The sequence below is a fragment of the Dromaius novaehollandiae genome, chromosome 16 (genome assembly GCF_036370855.1).
Source record: "Dromaius novaehollandiae isolate bDroNov1 chromosome 16, bDroNov1.hap1, whole genome shotgun sequence".
NCBI lineage: Eukaryota > Metazoa > Chordata > Aves > Casuariiformes > Dromaiidae > Dromaius > Dromaius novaehollandiae.
In genome coordinates, this window is record NC_088113.1 from 20,768,396 (window position 1) to 20,785,904 (window position 17,509).

The 17,509-nt window shown below is 45.8% G+C and overlaps 1 protein-coding gene across 6 annotated transcripts; it reads left to right on the forward strand.

The window, feature by feature from the left end:
- Positions 1–674: 674 nt before the first annotated feature.
- Positions 675–16,055, forward strand: TPX2 (TPX2 microtubule nucleation factor). Of its 6 annotated transcripts, none has more exons than XM_026107028.2 (18): positions 675–818; positions 7,200–7,351; positions 7,607–7,729; positions 7,909–8,029; positions 8,586–8,717; positions 9,251–9,301; positions 9,432–9,554; positions 10,001–10,134; positions 10,452–10,609; positions 11,044–11,215; positions 11,367–11,505; positions 12,050–12,266; positions 12,504–12,602; positions 12,884–13,060; positions 13,204–13,350; positions 13,936–14,047; positions 14,715–14,902; positions 15,330–16,055. In XM_026107028.2, the coding sequence occupies exons 2-18, from the start codon at positions 7,249–7,251 to the stop codon at positions 15,438–15,440; spliced, it is 2,307 nt and encodes a 768-aa protein (XP_025962813.2). In that variant the 5' UTR covers positions 675–818; positions 7,200–7,248; the 3' UTR covers positions 15,441–16,055. The 6 variants fall into 6 exon arrangements, with proteins under 6 accessions (XP_025962813.2, XP_025962812.2, XP_025962815.2 ...); XM_026107027.2 differs by having other exon boundaries at positions 700–818; positions 7,176–7,351; XM_026107030.2 differs by having other exon boundaries at positions 700–818; positions 7,176–7,351; positions 14,736–14,902.
- Positions 16,056–17,509: the final 1,454 nt, after the last annotated feature.

The following is a 17,509-nucleotide window of genomic DNA, read 5'->3' on the forward strand; positions in this document are numbered from 1 at the left end:
GTGGTGCCTGTGTGACTGCAGCTCCTTTGGGATCAGCTGCTTTTAGAAAAAACCTCTAAGCTGTCCTCATGCCAAACAAATACTTGCTGACTCACGACCAGATGAGCTGGAAGACAATATTGAAAGAGCTGGGAACGTTATCTCGCTGCCTGCAGTGTCCCTGACAGAACCAGTAAACAGGCCCAGCGGCCTCTGTCTGTCAGAGAGCCGCGCGGGAGCGGCGCTAACGTTTTTCTGCAATTCAAAACCCCGCAGCGACTGCTGAGGCCTGGCGCCCGCGGGGTTTGCGCCCAGCACCCGGCTCTGCTCCCTCTGCTGTAGCAGCAGGTGCTGGAGCTCGCTTGGGCCCCGGCAGGACCCGAAGGAAGGCTCGGAGCGGCGCCGTGGCGGGCGCTGCCCAGTGACCGCGGCCATCGGCGCAGCCCCTGGGCCAGGCGGGGGGGACGCTCGGCGGCGGCTGGCCCGCCCCCCACAGCCGATAGGCCGGCTCAGGTCACGGGACAAAGCCTCGCCTTTTAAGATTGGCCTCTGGTTGCCCCCCGGTGTCTTATGGGAGTTGTGGTTTGTCTCTAGCTCTTCACGCGTGCTGTTGTGTGCGTGGGCACTACGCTTCCCGACAGCCTCTGCGCCCGGCTGCTGGCTCCCAGGGGCGGCCTTTGTTTATCCGGGCACTTTCGCCTCTCGGTGGCTCGCCCAATCGGCGCGCGGCGAGGCGTCGGCGCGGGCGCTGATTGGTGCGTTCGGACTGGCGAGACGTGTTTCAAAATCCGTTAACGGCGGCGGGCAGACGCGCCGGGCAGGGTGGCCGCGGCGCTGAGGTGAGTGGCCGCGGGCGGCGGCGTGGTCCCGTGGGGCACGGGCAGCGCCTGGCGCCGCCGGCCGCGTTCCGCTTGGCGACCGAACCGGACCAGGCCTCTGCCCGCCGCAGGAGCGTGCTAGCCCGCCCGTGGGCGTCCTCCGGTAACGGTGGGCTCCTGCTCGGGGCCGCGGGTCTCCGCAGCCCCGGCCGGTGGCGGGCGGGTGGAGGCTTCCTCCCGGTAGTCTGGGGAGGGGATAGCCAGGCCCGGCCCGGCCGCGGCTGCCTCCTCGGGTGAGGCCCGGCGGCGGGGCCGCCCCCGCTGCTCGCTCCCGGCCGGACGCGGCGCCCGGTGCGGCGCGGCCCTTCGCCGCCTGCTCCGTGAGGCGCCTCTGAGCCCCCTCCGCCGCTGCCAGGGCGCTGGACGGGGCGGCCCGCCGGCGGGAGGGGTGGTGGGGCTGCTTGGGGCGCCGGGCCCCGAGGCTGGTCGAAGCGTTAGCGGCTGCGGGCGGCGGAGCTCAAGGCCGCCTCGGGGGACTGTGGGCCGCCCCTGCCCTGCAGGCCGCGGGTGCAGCCCCGGTTTCCCCGGCCTAGGACCCCCCCCCCCAAGGGGTCATAGCACCGCGATAAGCGTCCGACACGGCAACCATGTCACGACAAAAACAAAGCTCTGCGCTGAGATCTGTGTCGTCAAGCTGACGATCACCAAACTTGACCTGAAAGAAGCGCTAAGTGAGGCCACTTCCACGGTGAAACACGGCTTGGAGCGACGCGCCGTGCTAATGTCGGCTCCGACGAGGCCGTGTTGTGTTATGTCATTAACCATTCGTTCACACTGACTGCTCAAAGCCAGGAGAAGCATGCGTCTTTCTTCTGAAACTAGGAAAAATGATTTTACTTCTCAAAACAAATCCTGCTTCCTTGGAAAGGAGGGAAGAAAACAGGCAAAATGTAACTTAAGTACTAGAAAGCTATTAAGTTAGCTATTCTTGTAGAGTGTTGTTTTTTTTAAATTGGAGGAGCTTCAATTTATCTAGCAATAAGTTGAAGTTATAGTGGCTAAAAATACCGTGCTGCTCCTTGAAGAGTTATTCTTAGAATGTCCCATCTTCGTGTCTTCTAAAACTTGCGGGTTCTCGTTTACAGAGCGTGAGATGTCAGGGCTGTTTATTTCGGGCTGTTGGAAGGGGAGGTGGCCCGTGGCAGCTATTAGTGGAGCACAGGCTGCCTGGGAGGAAAGCTGCTGTACTTGTGCCTTGCTCTTCCTTCAGCTCCAGGCTAATGACAGTGGTGAGGGTGGTCTGTGGAGCTCTACATGCTCTCCTCCCTTGTCTATGCAGAGGTAAAAGACTACATCCCACACCCTGAATTTGAGCACTAAATGATGCAATAGAAAGCGTTACCTCTGTTCTGTACCTAGGGCAACGAGTTTAGCCTTGATTCTGCACTGTGGAAAAGCGTGTCTGAGCTTCAAGTGAGGAACATCAGAGGAGAAAGAAAGACAGATTCGGTATTTGTTAGAAATGTTTCCTTAACCCCACTCAGGAAAAGATGAAGGAGACTTCTGTTATTGGCTATCAGACTAATAGCTCCAGGCTGGAAAAAAGTTTTCACCAAGGTGTTTAACAAATTCCCCTCTATTGCCTTTTTATTTTTCCATTCTTCCTCTTCAGTCATCCTCTTTTGCACCCTCCCCCAGCCCAACAGACAAGCAAGCCTGTCTCCTCAGTACCTAAATCTTTAGGTAAATGTAGCTGCTTCTACTCAGCAGGCCTGGAAGTAGCTGTTGGAGCGGGGAGCAGCAGCAGCTCTGGAGGACACCACATGCGAGACCTGTGGCCTTCTCCCAGCTCTATTTGCGGCCACCTTAGTCACGCCGTTTGCATAGCCGGGCGCCCTGGCTCTGCTTCTGGCTGCCAGGACAGAGAGGGAGCTGGTGAGGAGGATGGGCATTCGTAAAACTAGAAAACAAAAGGGAAAATGCTCAACCTGGAATAATTTTGGTTTAGTTATTTAGCTTTAGCAAAGTGATAATTATGCACTTACCTTAGAGTCTGGAGGAAAAAAGCCATTTTGGGACCACAGAACAGCAGATGGTCGAAGACAGAATTCCTTGCGTGGCATCGTATTGGAGGAGTTCATGTGGCTGCTGTGTCGTGAGAGCTTCCTGCAGGGTTATGGTGATAACGCCATCTCTGCGGGGTAGTTTCCAGCCCTTTGTAATGGTCCAGTTTATATACTGGCTATTGAAAAGCATCTGGGATCTCTGTGTGGATTATCATTCCAATAAAAGGTGTAAATGCATTCGCAATTTCAGCTTGGTGAAGCAACAGAGGGAAGGAACGCTTTATGTTGTAGAACAAAGAAAGTGCCAGCCTGGATTAAACCGCTTGTCTGGTTAGCCCACTGTTACGTGTCCAAACAGCAGCCAGTGCTGAATGCTTCAGCAGAAGGTACCAGAATTACCCCAGCAAATTGTCATGCAGCATCCTTGGGCTTGAGGAAGCTTCTCTTGCTAAGTCCTAATAGTCCATTTTGTGTCTTGAGGCATATGAACCACTGGCTTCAGATTTATCTACTGATGTAACTCAGAATATCCTTTTTGTACATCTGGTACTATTTTATTCCCCCTCCAGTCCTGGTAGGATCTTGGAGTAAATGACACCTGTAGCTTATGAAGCTCCAGTTATGTGTTGTGATAAGGTGTCTTTTCTCCGGTTCACAAGGGGCTTATCCAAGTAAATTGAAAGACAGCAAGAAAAAAATACCTCTGCACAGCACAGCACCTTCCACCTGTCCCTTGATGGTTCCCCAGACCCCTTCGTTTTCACTCCACAGGATGTCTAATTTCTTATCTTGGAGCTTTGCTTCCTCTCCCTGACACAAGGGCAACTAGGGGAACTCTTTGTTCTAGTCAGTACAGGCTCTATTATTGCACTGCTTAATGACCATGGGTCTGTGTTGGGTTGCTGTCCTAAAATAAGAGTCTCTTTGGATTAAGTTGTAATTGTGTAGTGTGAAGTATTCTCTTACAATGCGCTTGGTGCAGAATTCACATATTAGAGCTAGGCAACTAGGTCAGTGCTCTGCTAGGTCTCACTGGAGTTGCTCCTCTCAAGCCTTCTCTGGCCTCAATTTTTACTGGCAAGAAATTAACAACTACACTTAGACAGTGACGTTGAGCATATCTGTGACTGACTCAAAGAATATATCATCTGAAAGCTTGTCTGCGTTTTAAAGCTAATTTGGATTAGGGTAAGGTGTGAAGTTACTCCGATATTGCACTTGCCGTTGTGTCAGTTTTATTCTAGGATAGGAATGCTCGTTCCAATTTAGCTCAATCCTTTTCAAAGCTAACTAATATAAACGAGGCCAAGGCGCTCTTCTGGAACGTGCTGAAGTGCTGTTACTCATAAGAAACTTGATGTGTAGAGAACCCACAGTCTATTCCTCTCTGTAAATTTGGCCTTGCTGTTGTATACAGAAACCATATGGAGCTACGTCTATATTTAGAAGAGAGTGGAGCTAGAAGGAGAATTAAGGTTTTCATTCTGCAGTTAACCCAAATTTATTTGACAAAATTATTTCTGAAGGTGAGAGGACGAGATCCTCCCTCTTCTATGCTTTTCTTGTGCCAGTGTTGGTGTATGTGCAGCTCTGTGTGAACCAGGTGAAAACTGATCCTGCTGATAGCTGCTCTTAAGAAAGGGAGTGTGTTCTTCAGCTGGGTGGGTTCCTCCCCTGGCCCACATCACAGGAGGTGCTGGATGTGGGGGAGAGCAGGTCACGCTGTTTAGCTACAGCATAGATTTTTGTAGGATTACTGTGTCCCTATAACCATGGTCTGGCACATTGTGCCTGCTAACTAGGTAAAGTACCTGCTGATGAAAAGAAATTTCTGCACCTCACTTCCTGTAGGAAAAGTGCTACAGTGGAGGGAAAGAGTTTTGCCTCCTGTCTTTCAGGAAAAAAATGAGATAATGGTGATTCTGTCATCAAGATCATGATCAGATGTCTTAAAATGCTTAAGCTGTCCTTGGAGAGGGTGGGCTGCAGGCTTAAAACTGCGCTTGTCGGAGCCTATTTCTATTCCAGAAACATTGCAATGGATGGATCACAGCGATAATCTTTCCTAATCAATGTGAGCTCAGTCCCAAACAGAGTCGATCGTGGAGGTTTGAAATGCCTCTCAGCGAACTACTGCTCCACAGTAAATCCTGTTCTGTGCCAGACTCAAAGGATTTGTAGGGATTTGAAATGGGGAAGCCATGAGTTCATCTGACTGAAATGGACTCTCTGGAGTTTAGTCAGAATAACTTTTAGCTCCCCACTGGCTCTTTCAAGAAACTTGGCATATGAAACCGTGATATTGATAAACTCTTTGTCATAATGATTGACTGTTCATTTCAGTCTGGGGATGGAGGGAGAGAGAGAGAGAAGGGGGGCAGAGTGAAGAGGCCCTCCTCTCTCAGACTGCTGACACTATGAAAGAGTATGGACTTTACACAGCAAGAAGTTGGAAATAATTTGACTTATGTGAACTGTGGCAGCTCTGCGGCAGTCTAGCAGTGGATACAAGTATCTGTGAAACATGATGCCTGGTGCTCCAATTTGGTGGACTGATTTGGGAGGGGTAGGGGAGAATGCAGATGACGCATTTGATTTAAAAAAAAATGGGTAGTGTTGATAGAAACTCTATCTTGATTAAGGATGGTAGGAAAGCATTCAATTCCAGCCATGTCTTGAGCTCAGTTACAGTTGGTTTTGGCTCCGATTCTTCTGTTTGCCTTCTTTGGGTCTTTACCCTGACGGCTTCACAGTCATGTAGCTGACTCTTCTCTAACAGCATTCTTCCCCCCGACTCTAGCACCTCTGTCCTGGGGAGCTGAAGGGTTCACGGTGCAGCCATCTCCAGAAGGAAAGGCCTACGAGTTATGAACAGCAATGGTGCCTCCTAAATGCTGCTTTCATTTACTCGTGGACATATTCCCACTGAATGGAGCATGCTGTTTAGGCTGAACTATAGGTGGTCTGCCTAGACAGATGGGTTTAGCTCTAAGACTCTGTGGATCAAGAATATGCTGCTTTAGAACTGGCTGAACTCAAAAAAGCAAAGTTCATGTGATCTTTTGAGGGAGTATTTTTGAAACATGTCATTGTGGGCTTTGCCTTGTAGTGTGAGATACCATGAAAGCATGAAAAAAGCCTTTGCAAAAAGGTGTTGTTGCAGCTAAGGATTTATAACTTCATTGCTGGCTTTACTCCTGTTCCCTTGAATTTCGTATCACCTGTTGACACTGGGACTCCTCTTGCAGTCAGTGCTGCACTAATTAACTACATGGACTGTTCTTGATACTCTGTCACAGTATTTGGTTTGCTTATAGTCTGGACAGGCGTTCGAGGTAGTGCTGTGGACCTCGCCAAGGACTCTGCACTGCTTTCTTCCTACCTTTTGCCCAGCAACAATACTCTGCAGCACACTCTTCCTGTTACGAAAGTCAGTGTACTCTGTAGAAGAGCATATTTGTTATATTATTACTTCTTGCTTGTAGCCCTTCAGAGGGAGAAAAAAATGAGCTTTGCAGTGCTCTGGAGTCACCCTCATTTGACAGGAGGCTGTAGCACTATAAATCTGTTTCCTGGTAATGGTTAAGAACTTGTTTTGCTCTGTGGTGAGAGATGGAAGGGCAAAACAGACCCTCTCTGGAAAAGCTTTGTAGTTCCCTTTTAAAAATAAACTTCTAGCTCTTACAGGTGCAAATAAAATCTTCAAAACTTGATCTCTTTGATATTTTTGAAACCTGCCAATGACAACAGTGGTAAAGCTGTTCCTTAGCTTTGCCAATCAGTAGTTGAATAAAACTACACTGCTTATAAGGATTTCTATCTAAAGGCTGTGAGTTTCGAGAGAGGAAAATGTACCAAAGACTGTCCTAGCATCTGTCTCCAGAAACCATGCAGAGGAAAAAAAGGCAGGGTTGCTTGTTACAGCGTGTGGGGTTGGGAGATGTGATCTTGTTATTGATTTCCAGTCTAAGCTTTGGGTTCTTTCTGGCATTCAATACCAAAAAGAGTGTTATCTTTACAGGAACCTGGGGTCAATGCTTTAGAGTAACATCCTTTTTCTTAGCTATGGTGAATATCCTGGGGTGCTGCCTTTGAATCGCCCCTAATTGAGGTCACTGTTTTTAGGGTCTGGTATTAGACGCTCTCATGTGTATTGAGGGAGCTTTAAGAGACCCCTGTTCCCCCTGGACAGGATGCAGATGCTGTCCAACTGAAAGCTTAGAGCTTGGGTCTTGAGCAATGCAGCCTGTGTGCTGTCCTGCAGAATGGCTTTTTGAGTAGCTGATTCCTGTTTTGGGATTTGGCATAACAGGTGACCAATGCTATTTCTCTGAAGGACTGGAACAGTGCAAGGGAAGGAGTCTGGGGACAACGTGAAGGCAAAGATGTCTCACCCAGAATCTCGCTATTCCTTTGATGTCCCAAACACTTGCATCAACTTCGGGTCCCTGAGTGATGACGACGTGCACAATGCAGATGCCTGGTTTGGTAAGTTGTTTTCAGCTCATTGATTTGTTTTCTGTTTGGATGAAGGCTGGTGTGCTGCATATTTTAGTATCTGTACTGATAGATTAGTCATGTTATTGACTACATCATTCATCATGCAGTGGGTTTTTTTGTATTTCTCTCATCGTGATCTGTGACTTGACAGGTGACTTTGTTAACATCCTGGTGATATCCAGTGGTATTGTCAAAAATTCCTAACATCGGATGTATAGTGAAAAAGTCTCTCTTTCCTCCCAGATCGACAAGCCAATCTAGAGAATATCTCTCCTGCAGAAAATCTGGCAGCAGTCTTGCAGAATAGCCCTGCTTTTACAAAGCCTGATATTCCATTATCTTCTGTCACATCACAAGGAATAACGAGTAAGTTGGCAGGCATGGGGAGGAGAGGATAAAATCTACCTGTTTTTCACCAGAAAACTAAAAAGGACTCAGTCTGGCTTTTGGGGGATCATCTTCATATACTGTTGTCCAGCAAGTTCTCACGTGGCTTTGCTTTGGCATTTCTGTACATATAAGCTGATCTTTGTTACTGTTCTCAGGTGAAAGCCACGATGCGGAGGACAGTGAAACAGGACACGCGCAGGTCAATGTGGTTCCACAGAATATTGTTGGATCTCTGACAAGCTGGAGAGCTGCTGCTCCTGCAGAGGCCTCTCAAAGGTGAAATACTTGCAATCGGTTTGTGTGAAGATTGTTGGCAGTGTAACTAGGCAGGTTCTTACTCTCAGGATCTCGCGATTCTAGCTGTTCCTGGGTTGTCCTATGGGACTGAAGTTTTCCAGTACAGAGATCGTGTACTGGGACAGCTGCTCTGCTTGCTAAGCTGGAGGGACAATCTCCAGGGATGGAAATGTAATGCAGTGTCTCCCATGCTTGTCAGACGAGACTCCATAGCCCTAGTAGCTTCTCAAATGTGAGAATACCTGAAAATGAGGTGGCTTATAAAGTTGCTCTGCTTATATCTGTCTGAGCTGGGCTGAACTCACTCTACGTGAACACAAGGGGCTCTGTGCACTCATATAAACCAAAGAATATTAAGTTTCTGGATTGTAAAACTCAAGTCATTCAAGCTGCTTTTGGATTGCTGTATTAAACACAACTAATTTATGTAGAGCATGTTGGGGTTTGGTGATGCACTAATGAAAAGTATTATATAGATTGCAAGTCTGCTCAGGCCTGTGGGGAAAACTAACCTCTGTTTTCTGTCACACTCTAGAGCGGGTAGAAGACAGGCTGCAAAGCAGAGAAAAACCCAGCAACGCAAACACCTGGCTAAAATCAAAGCAGAGAGAGATGCTGTTGCCTTGGTTAATAGCGAAGAGGTTCCACCGATGAAAAAAATGAAAATGTATGTCACTGGTCTTTCAGCTTGGGGCTGAGAAGAGGGATACAGCTGTTTCTTTTGAAAGTATTTCCACTTGGCTGAGAGGGGTTCTCACAGAGAGCAATGTGGAAGATTAGGGGGAGGTGACAGAGACCTGATTCTTGATACTGGTTTCACAGATGAGAAGAAATATTTGTAAGACCTAAAGGAAATGCTCTATTTTTTTGGAGGTGGAGATGTGAATGAAATAAGTTTGGATTTCTTAAGCTTCTTACTCCATACTCAGTGTCTGTCAGCTAGCTTTAAACCTGGCTTAACTGGTCCATCAGGAATGCATCAGACAGTCATTAGCTATGAAAAAGTCATAGCTAGAATATTTTTCAAATTGGCTTAAACAGCAAGATATTGTATGGTGATAAACTCAAGGTCAGGAAATCATTACTGAAAAGAAGTGTAGTCCTTCAAACACTGCTCTAGCTCAATGAACTACAGTGCACCTAATCTCCTCAGAAAAGCCTGAATTCTGAAAACTTGGTAATTCGTCTTCCCTTCTTCAGCCTTAGAGTACCAGGGAAAAGTAGACGATCTATGCCTGGGCCCATGGTGAGGTAAGGCCAGTCCTGGAATATTTTAGAACTTCACCAGGTGTTGGGGATGTGCATGGTGGTGAGAGCTGCAGGTGGTCTTTCATTTCGAGCACAGTTAGAGTGGTTTGCTATAACAACTTGTTAATCTCAGTTCTAGCAGCGGAGAGAAGCTGATGGAAGTATCTGCAAAGAGAGAGCCCTTGCAGAATCCTGACCACTCCCCAGGAAGAGGGAGAAGCAAACTGACCATGCCCATGACACCAACAATGTTGAAGTATGTAGCTTTCCCATAAACAAGGCTTGCTTTTGTTAATCACAGTTGATCTAGGTGACAGCCCTGGCTAGAGTGTTTTCAACTCAGCATGTGATGATATCATGTTTAGTAGACACCAGATCAGACAATAATATTAGGATGAAATGTACTTCACTAACTCAACCTGTGCAAAGAAAAGCTTTTGCTTTTAATTTGGTGGAAAAAAATGTTCTTGCTAATACTGAAGTGTGCATACAATAAGTGGGTATGCAAGGTAGTAGTTAGCTGTCAGCTTTCTTGAGTGACCAAAATCCCAACAAATTGTTTCTAAAGAATATGCTTTTATAACATGATTGTTTCTGCAATGAAGTCAGAGGTAGGTGTGTTCCTTTGCACTGACATCATGCTTAATAATCGATGAAGTAGGGAGATGTATCTCTGCCTTAACTCTAATGTTGCTTCTGCAGGAGGACCAATCTTTCTGGCAAGCTGAAGAGTACAGAGGAGCAGGAGCTGGAAAAGATGCAGCAATTGCAGCGGGAGGTTATGGAGTTGCGGAAGAAGAATGAGGAGTCTTTGAAAGCAGCTATTGCTGGAGCAGGTGGGCTCTGGCTGAATTTCCAGTTGAAGCTGTACTGGGCTCAGCTGGAGGGCGCAGTATGGAGCTGTGCCTTTTAAAAAAAACCAAAAAACAAAAAGCCTTCCAGATTTTGTAATAAGTGTCAGGGTTTAGGTGGCTTTTGTATGTATCAGCCCCCCCAGATGCCTGGAAACTAAATTCTGTTTTGTCATGTTTTGAAAAATTATAGATGAGTTCCCCAAAATCTGTTTGTTATTAGAAATTAAATTCCTTTTTTCAGCCCCCTGCAGACACACACCAAAAAAGGCTTCCAGACCTTACATGCTCTTCTTCTTTAGGACAACCTGTGAAGAGAACTATTGGTCAAGTAACAAAGCCAATTGACTTCCACTTCTGCACAGAGGAGAGGATTAAACAACATGCGGAAAGCCAACCTGGGAATGAATACAAGGAACTGGATTTTGCAGCAGTACTGAGGAAGCACCCTCCCTCTCCGGTGAGAGCCAGAGTATTGCCAGCAGGCCGCTGACTAATTCTTGGCACCTCCTTGCTGCTCTTGCAACCTACAGGGTGCTGGTAACCCGTTCAGCTGGCAGATACATAGGAGAAAGCATGTTGCACACATGTACCTGTTAGCTTACTGCATATCTGCACTGCCACAAGATTTTAAAAGGACTCCCTTGGAATAAGGGGTCCATTCATGTCAGGCCTTCCAGTCATTACACTTAAAGCTTTAATCTTCCACTTAATGCAGTCTGTTGGTATGACTAATTCGTGCATGTTTAGACAGTTAAATAATTTGTCTATGTTAAGCGTTATCCCCTTCTAAATAAGGGAAAGGGACAGATAATGCGTATCAGTGGGGAAAGGAAGTGACACTGAAGCATGCTGTTGCTAAATGGCTGTAATGACTGTAGTTTTTGTCTCCAGGTTCGAGTGCCGAAGGGGCCCACTGTCCCCAAGCCTTTCAATCTCTCCCAGGGAAACAAAAGAAAACTTGAAGAAACTACGTCAGAATATGTGTCCCTTGCTCAGCAGGTAGAAGCATTCCAAAAACGCACACCCTCTCGTTACCACTTGAGGAGCAGGAAATCTGATGAAGGTGAGCAGTTCTGGCTGTGTCTAGCCAGCAGGCTGTTCACACAGATGATGACAGAACAAGAAAGAAGCTTTAGCTATTGTACTGAGAAAACTGTCTGTGCCTGTTGCAAGTCTCACCGTTAACTGCTAGTCTCTGTGACTTGAATTTATAGGCCCAGTTCCAGGAAAGCTGCTGAAAGCTCGGCTTACGCACCCTAAAACACCTGTGCTTCAAACAAAGCAGCGCTTCAGACCTGTAACTTGCAAAAGTGCGGCAGAGTTGGAAGCAGAGGAAATAGAGAAAATTCAGCAGTAAGTAAAGTTAGACTTCTTTCTCCCTCTCTGAGAGGGAAGTGTACCACACCCTGGAAATCTCCCTTTCACATGCCAAAATACCACTTCTCAGGAACACCCTTTCTGTGTAGAAGAATAAGTAGTATAAAGACACTGACGTTCTCTAAGCTTGTGCACCAGGCTGCGGTGTTGAACATAGGGATGTAAAAGTAACCAACTCATTTTGAAGAAGGTGCTCTTAGGACAGCTGTTCTTCGGTTGAGTACAAGTTACGACTAATAAGGATAACCCAGTATAGCAGTTCCACCCGCACACAGTTTGAAACTCTGCTGTAGCCAAACTTTGTGGATTTCCAAGAAAGCAATCCTCAAGGTAGACCTCAAAGTCTTGCTTTTTCAAAAACAAGGGAGTTAACTAACTAGAGTTTCACACTATGTGTATGTGACACAACTGCTTCTGAATCTGACAGTTGCTCTTTTATGCTTTGAGAGAAGCCTCTTGCTAGAAGCTGCACCTTGTCATGTGCAATGTATAGGTGACTGTCTCTCTTTTTCCTGTGTAGGTACAAATTCAGAGCAAGGGAGCTCGATCCCAAAATCTTAGAGGGTGGGCCAATCCTACCCAAGAAACCGCCTGTGAAGGAACTCACGCAGCCCATTGGCTTTGAGCTAGAAATAGAAAAAAGGATTCAGGAGCGTGAGAGTAAGAAGCAGCAGGAGGAAGAGCATTTTGAGTTTCATTCCAGGCCGTGTCCAACTAAAATCTTGGAGGATGTTGTGGTAAGAATTTAGTAATACTTCAGACCCAGGAATTAGGACTGAGGGACAATTAGCTTTGAAATGTCCCTGGCTATGTTGCATTATGTGTTTAATAATCTTTAATAGACCTTATCTTTCATTATGTAAGAACTGCAATGAATACATGCTGTTATATCAGGTGGTTTCTCTATAGCTTTTTGGCTGTGGGTTTTTTTTGTATTTAGTCTTGGGTGACTTCTTACTTTCTTTTCTGAACAGGGTGTTCCAGAGAAGAAAGCACTTCCTGTTACAGTCCCCAGATCTCCAGCCTTCACTTTGAAAAGCAGAACACGAGTGCCTGGCAAAGATGAAGAAAAGGTAACTATACCGAATATGGTGTTACGGTCTAATTTGGATGAGTACAAGAACTGATAGTGTTTTGGAAAGACAAAAAGCTTGTCTGTGGTTCAGGATGTTTATAAAGTGATACTTGGATTACTAATTTTGCAGTGTTCAGAGTGTTTTCTTGATGCTGTCTGTGGTCCTTACTGAAGGGACTCTAGTATTCATGGCTTTGTGCAGCAGGAGCAGTAGTCTTTCTGCAAAAATCTCAAATCTGGCACACATAATGTCAAATCCTAACACTAATATCTCTTTAGGAAAAGGAGGTGGTTCCTGTGATCAAAGCTAACCCTATGCCACATTATGGAGTGCCCTTCAAACCTAAAATGCCAGAGCAGCGACATGTGGAAGTTTGCCCCTTCTCTTTTGATTCTCGTGACAGAGAGCGGCTAATACAGAAAGAGAAAAAAATAGAAGAATTGCAGAAGGAAGAGGTAAGACCTAATAAATACCTTGGATTCCGCCCCTTAAATAAAAAGGGTGTTGCAGGACTTGCCTCTTGCTGTTGGCTGTTAAGCTTCCAAAGCTACATGCCTTTGAGAAAAGGGCAAAAAATATTTCAAGTTGTTTCTTTCAGGTACCAAAGTTCAAGGCAATGCCTCTGCCTTACTTTGACCGTGTCAAGCTGCCGGAAAAAAAGGTCAAAAACCCAACTCAGCCTGAGCCCTTCAATCTGCAGATTGATGAACGAGGAGCTGCCAAGCTACAGAATTGGAAACAGCAGGTAGGATGAAAAGGATAACATCTATGAGCAGACTTAAAGGAGCTAATCAGAGTTGTGCTCAACTTCAGAAAGTGTCCTGCTTGAGCTTAATTAGGATTTGAGGACTAGTTTGAGCCAGGAATTATTCTATCCTTGGCAAGAGCCACGCGCTACAGGTTAGGGTTTGGTGATTTGTTTGGGTTTTTTTCTTCTCCCTTTATGGTGAGTGATGGAATTTACCACAGCTGCCTGAACCAACTATGGGGTACTTTCTAGAGGGCAACTATGTGTAGCTGGATCCCTTTGTTGATTGTTTTTGTGCTTTGAGATGTATTGACATATATATGGCTTTTTTCATGCGGAGTCTACGGTAAACACCTGAAAAATATTCTGCTTTGAGAGCGGAAGCTGCTCTTTAGGTCATTTTTGGCAAAAGTAACTGACAGGCAGAGTGAGATCTCTCTTGACTTTAATATCATTTTCTTTGCAAGTGACTTAATCTGAAATCAAACTGGCTTTTCCAGTGTTGGGAGAGCCGAAGTCTGGGGGGATGGGAGATGGTGTTTTTGTTATGCCTGACATCTGACAGGCTCTCTTCTTATGCAGCTTAAAGAAGACTTGAAAAGGCAGAAAGAAGCAGCATGTTTTAAAGCTCGTCCCAACACAGTGGTGCACCAGGAGCCTTTTGTGCCCAAAAAGGAAAATAAGCTGCTATCAGGTGGAGTTACAAGTACTTGCTATGCAGGCTTGGCTGATAATTCAGAACTGATGCAATTAAATGATGCTTAAACTGGCTGATGCCTCTTGTTTATCAGCACAGCCAATATTGCTGTGCGCTCAATCAACTAAATCCCCAGCAGCCTGTGTCCCCAGGGAACAGGGGAGTTTCCTCTTCACTGCCTCGCTGTCCCTGTGCACTAACATGGCAGCTGTATTAACAGCTATGCTACAATTGGCAGATGATTGATGTATGCTAGCTTGGGATAAGGGTAAATAGTATGCAGGATGCTCCCTGTCGAGACAGCTGGCATTTCTGCAGTAGCTGTCAGTCTTTCCTTGCCATTTGTAATGAGATGGAGGCATCCACAGCTTAGTTTGTATGTGCTAGAAACTTCATAGGATACAGAACCAGCCAAAAACTTGTTTGTACTAACAACTGTGTGCTTGTTCCTCACGTGACAATACCCCTAACAGAGGTAATGTCTGCATCGGTACTTCTCACATTTGGGCTTAATCTTTTCTTTTCCTCGGAACCCCAGTGGTGTCTACTAACAACCCTCACAATTTGAAGTGCTCCAGAGGGAGGCTTCCATGTGACATTAGTATTGCGCTGCTTTACCTGACTGTCTTTGCACCAATGTTATCCCCTCTATTTCTAAACTTAGAGAGCCTTTCTGGTTCCATAGTTCCTGAAGGCTTTGAGCTGGCAACAGAAAAAAGGGCTAAAGAGCGGCAAGAATTTGAAAAACGATTGGCAGACCTGGAAGCCAGAAGGGAGATGCTTCAAGAACAGGCCAGGCAGCGAGAAGAGGAGCGTGAAAAGGAAGAAGTTGCTAAACTAAGGCAAGAATTGGTAAGTGAGCTGTTTCTGAACAGGGATTGTAATGTAACCCAAAGGGATGTGTGAATATGCTAAAAGAGCTAACGTTAGTTTTGGGATCCTAAAGCATCCCTAGTCCTCCCTGTGGCAAGCTGATTCCTCACTAACTTTACAACTGGTCTTAAAACAAACAAAACAAAAAAACAAAAATCAGCTCTGCTGAGGCTGTTGATGATTTTCTCAGCTGTACACATTGCAGCAAAATAACTTGAATGCCCTACGGAAGCCCAAAACCCTAAAGTATGTCTTGCATGCTAGTGGTGGCTCACTCTAGTGCCCCGGGCAGTGTGATAGTCTTGTAGGCAGATGCCTGACTGCATCCCGCGGATGGCTAGCCTGCATGTTTTAGGTTCAGTGTAACTGCAGCCGTTTTCTTTAATTTTGTCCTTGATTTTTGCAGGTTCACAAGGCAAACCCAATCCGCAAATATCGCAGCGTAGAAGTGAAACCCAGTGACCAGCCGCTGACTATGCCGAAGTCTCCCAACTTCTCAGACAGATTCCGGTGCTGATATGCATCCATGTGGTAGTGGGAGAGGGAGCCTATCTCTTCCTGCCCTCATGGTGGGCAGAGAGGGAACAGTTGTTTTTACATGACTCCTCAGTCTCAAATCCTACACTTGGCTCCATTATTCTTATATCAAGTAGTTTAACTCTATCTGAGGCAGATGGCTGAGGCACAGCATAGAGACCGTGCCATCTAGTCCTTGGCTTGCTTCACATCCAAACACCTTAGTCTCTAAAGACTAAACCAGGTTTTGATATCGTCTACAAATATTGTGTACCTGAACTAAATAAAAATTCTTTATTTGACCAACATCTCTTGCTAGTGGATCCCTTTCCTGCAGAAGAGATCTCAGTAAAGGGCACTCAGTGGACATACAAGGACATGTGCCTCTGGAAGAGCTGCCTTGACTTCCTACATCTAAGTATTGGTTTCAAGTTTCTGTTTGTTAGCCTTTTTTATTAAACTTGAATTGTGTAAGTAATGTGAGGCTTTCCAAGCCAGCATATTGCAAGTCTGACTTTTCTTATTGATGTTTAGATGAATGCTAATATGAATCTTACCCACACTTTAAAGTAATTCCCTGTGTATATTAGAGCATTAAACCTTCTGCTGTTTTATAGTTGAAGTCATTCTTTTCAGGGAACTGGTTAAACTGGCAAATAACTCTTGCTGTTAGCTGTGTCCCTTGCTCATGCCAGTGCAGTAATGTTGGCTAAAGATGTATTGTGTCCTCCTAACCAGTCTAGCCGCGGCTAGAACAACTAAATATAGACCAAGTGCTCTGATGTGCTGGAGGACAAAACTTCTAGCATCACAAAGTGGTAATCATATTTAGATTAAGGTTTACTAAGAATGTTTTCTTATCTTACCATTGTCATAGGCTTCCAAGCCTACTAAGACTGCTTTTAGGCTTTTCCTTGGTCTTCTCTTAACAAGAATGTTAACTCAGTAAAAGTGAGTGAGAGCAAAAAGGGGTTGAGAATACTACTACTCCAAATGATGCTCTGGATTTTAGTCATCTGACTTAGGCACCGCTGCTGCCCTCCGACATGTCTGTATTGCTGATGCTTGTTCCAGTAATGTAAGCAATCATGTTGTGGAGCTGTTTCCTTGCTGGAGAAATGGCTTGCATCTCTGATACAGCATACTTAAAGAGCTATACTTAAAGCCTATGGATGAATGGAAGCAAGCCCTCTTTTTCAGGCTTGACAGAGTATAACTCTTTGCTATGTTGGCTTGGCTTCTCATGGCTGTAATGGTATTGAGGCTCTGACCCTCCCTGTGAGCTATGTTTATGGGTCTCTCTTACCTTTATCACTTGCTGGGACTAGTGCGAGTTGGGCTGCTCATTGGTGTTGTGGAGCTGCTTGGAAGAGATTAAAACATGGGAAGCTCTGAATTATCAACTTGTTCAGGTAGGGCAAACTATTTCTTGTTTGGGGTTCATTGGAAAACATTTCCTCTAATTTTCTCTAGATTTGGATACCTAGGTATTGGATATTCTTGGAGTTGTGTGGCCTTTTGTTCTGGGTTTCTTTTGGGTAGAGAAGGAAGGGTGTTCAAACTCCATGTGCTGAACTCCTGCCAAGGGGTATAGTAATAGGTACTGTCCGTCATTATCCAAGTCAAAGTGTATCAAGCAATTGCTACTGTTTTACTGCTACTGTTTCTCTTCTAATTTGGGAGAGGTGACACAGGCAGAAAGTCTTCAGAGAGCTAAATTCAAAGATGAGCATTTGTTGTATCTGAAGATGTTGTTTTTGCAGGAATTCTTCCTCAGAATACAGTGCTCAAGGGATATCACTGCAGTGAAAAGCAGCTGCAGTCTACAACCAGCAGTGAACAAGAAATGTGTGTTCTGTATGAGTGTATTAGGTTTCAGCTTTTCAATGGGCACCAGTCTCTTGAAGTTCCAACTCTGGTTGGATTAAAAGAGAAGAAGCTACCCCCAGCATAAGCATAAGAACTCTTGTATTGTGCAGTGGGAGAGTACCTGAGAAAATGGAAAAGGAGTTTGCGTGAGCATGTTAGTACTAAAAGATGAATGGGCCCTGTAACAGCATAGCCTCCTCG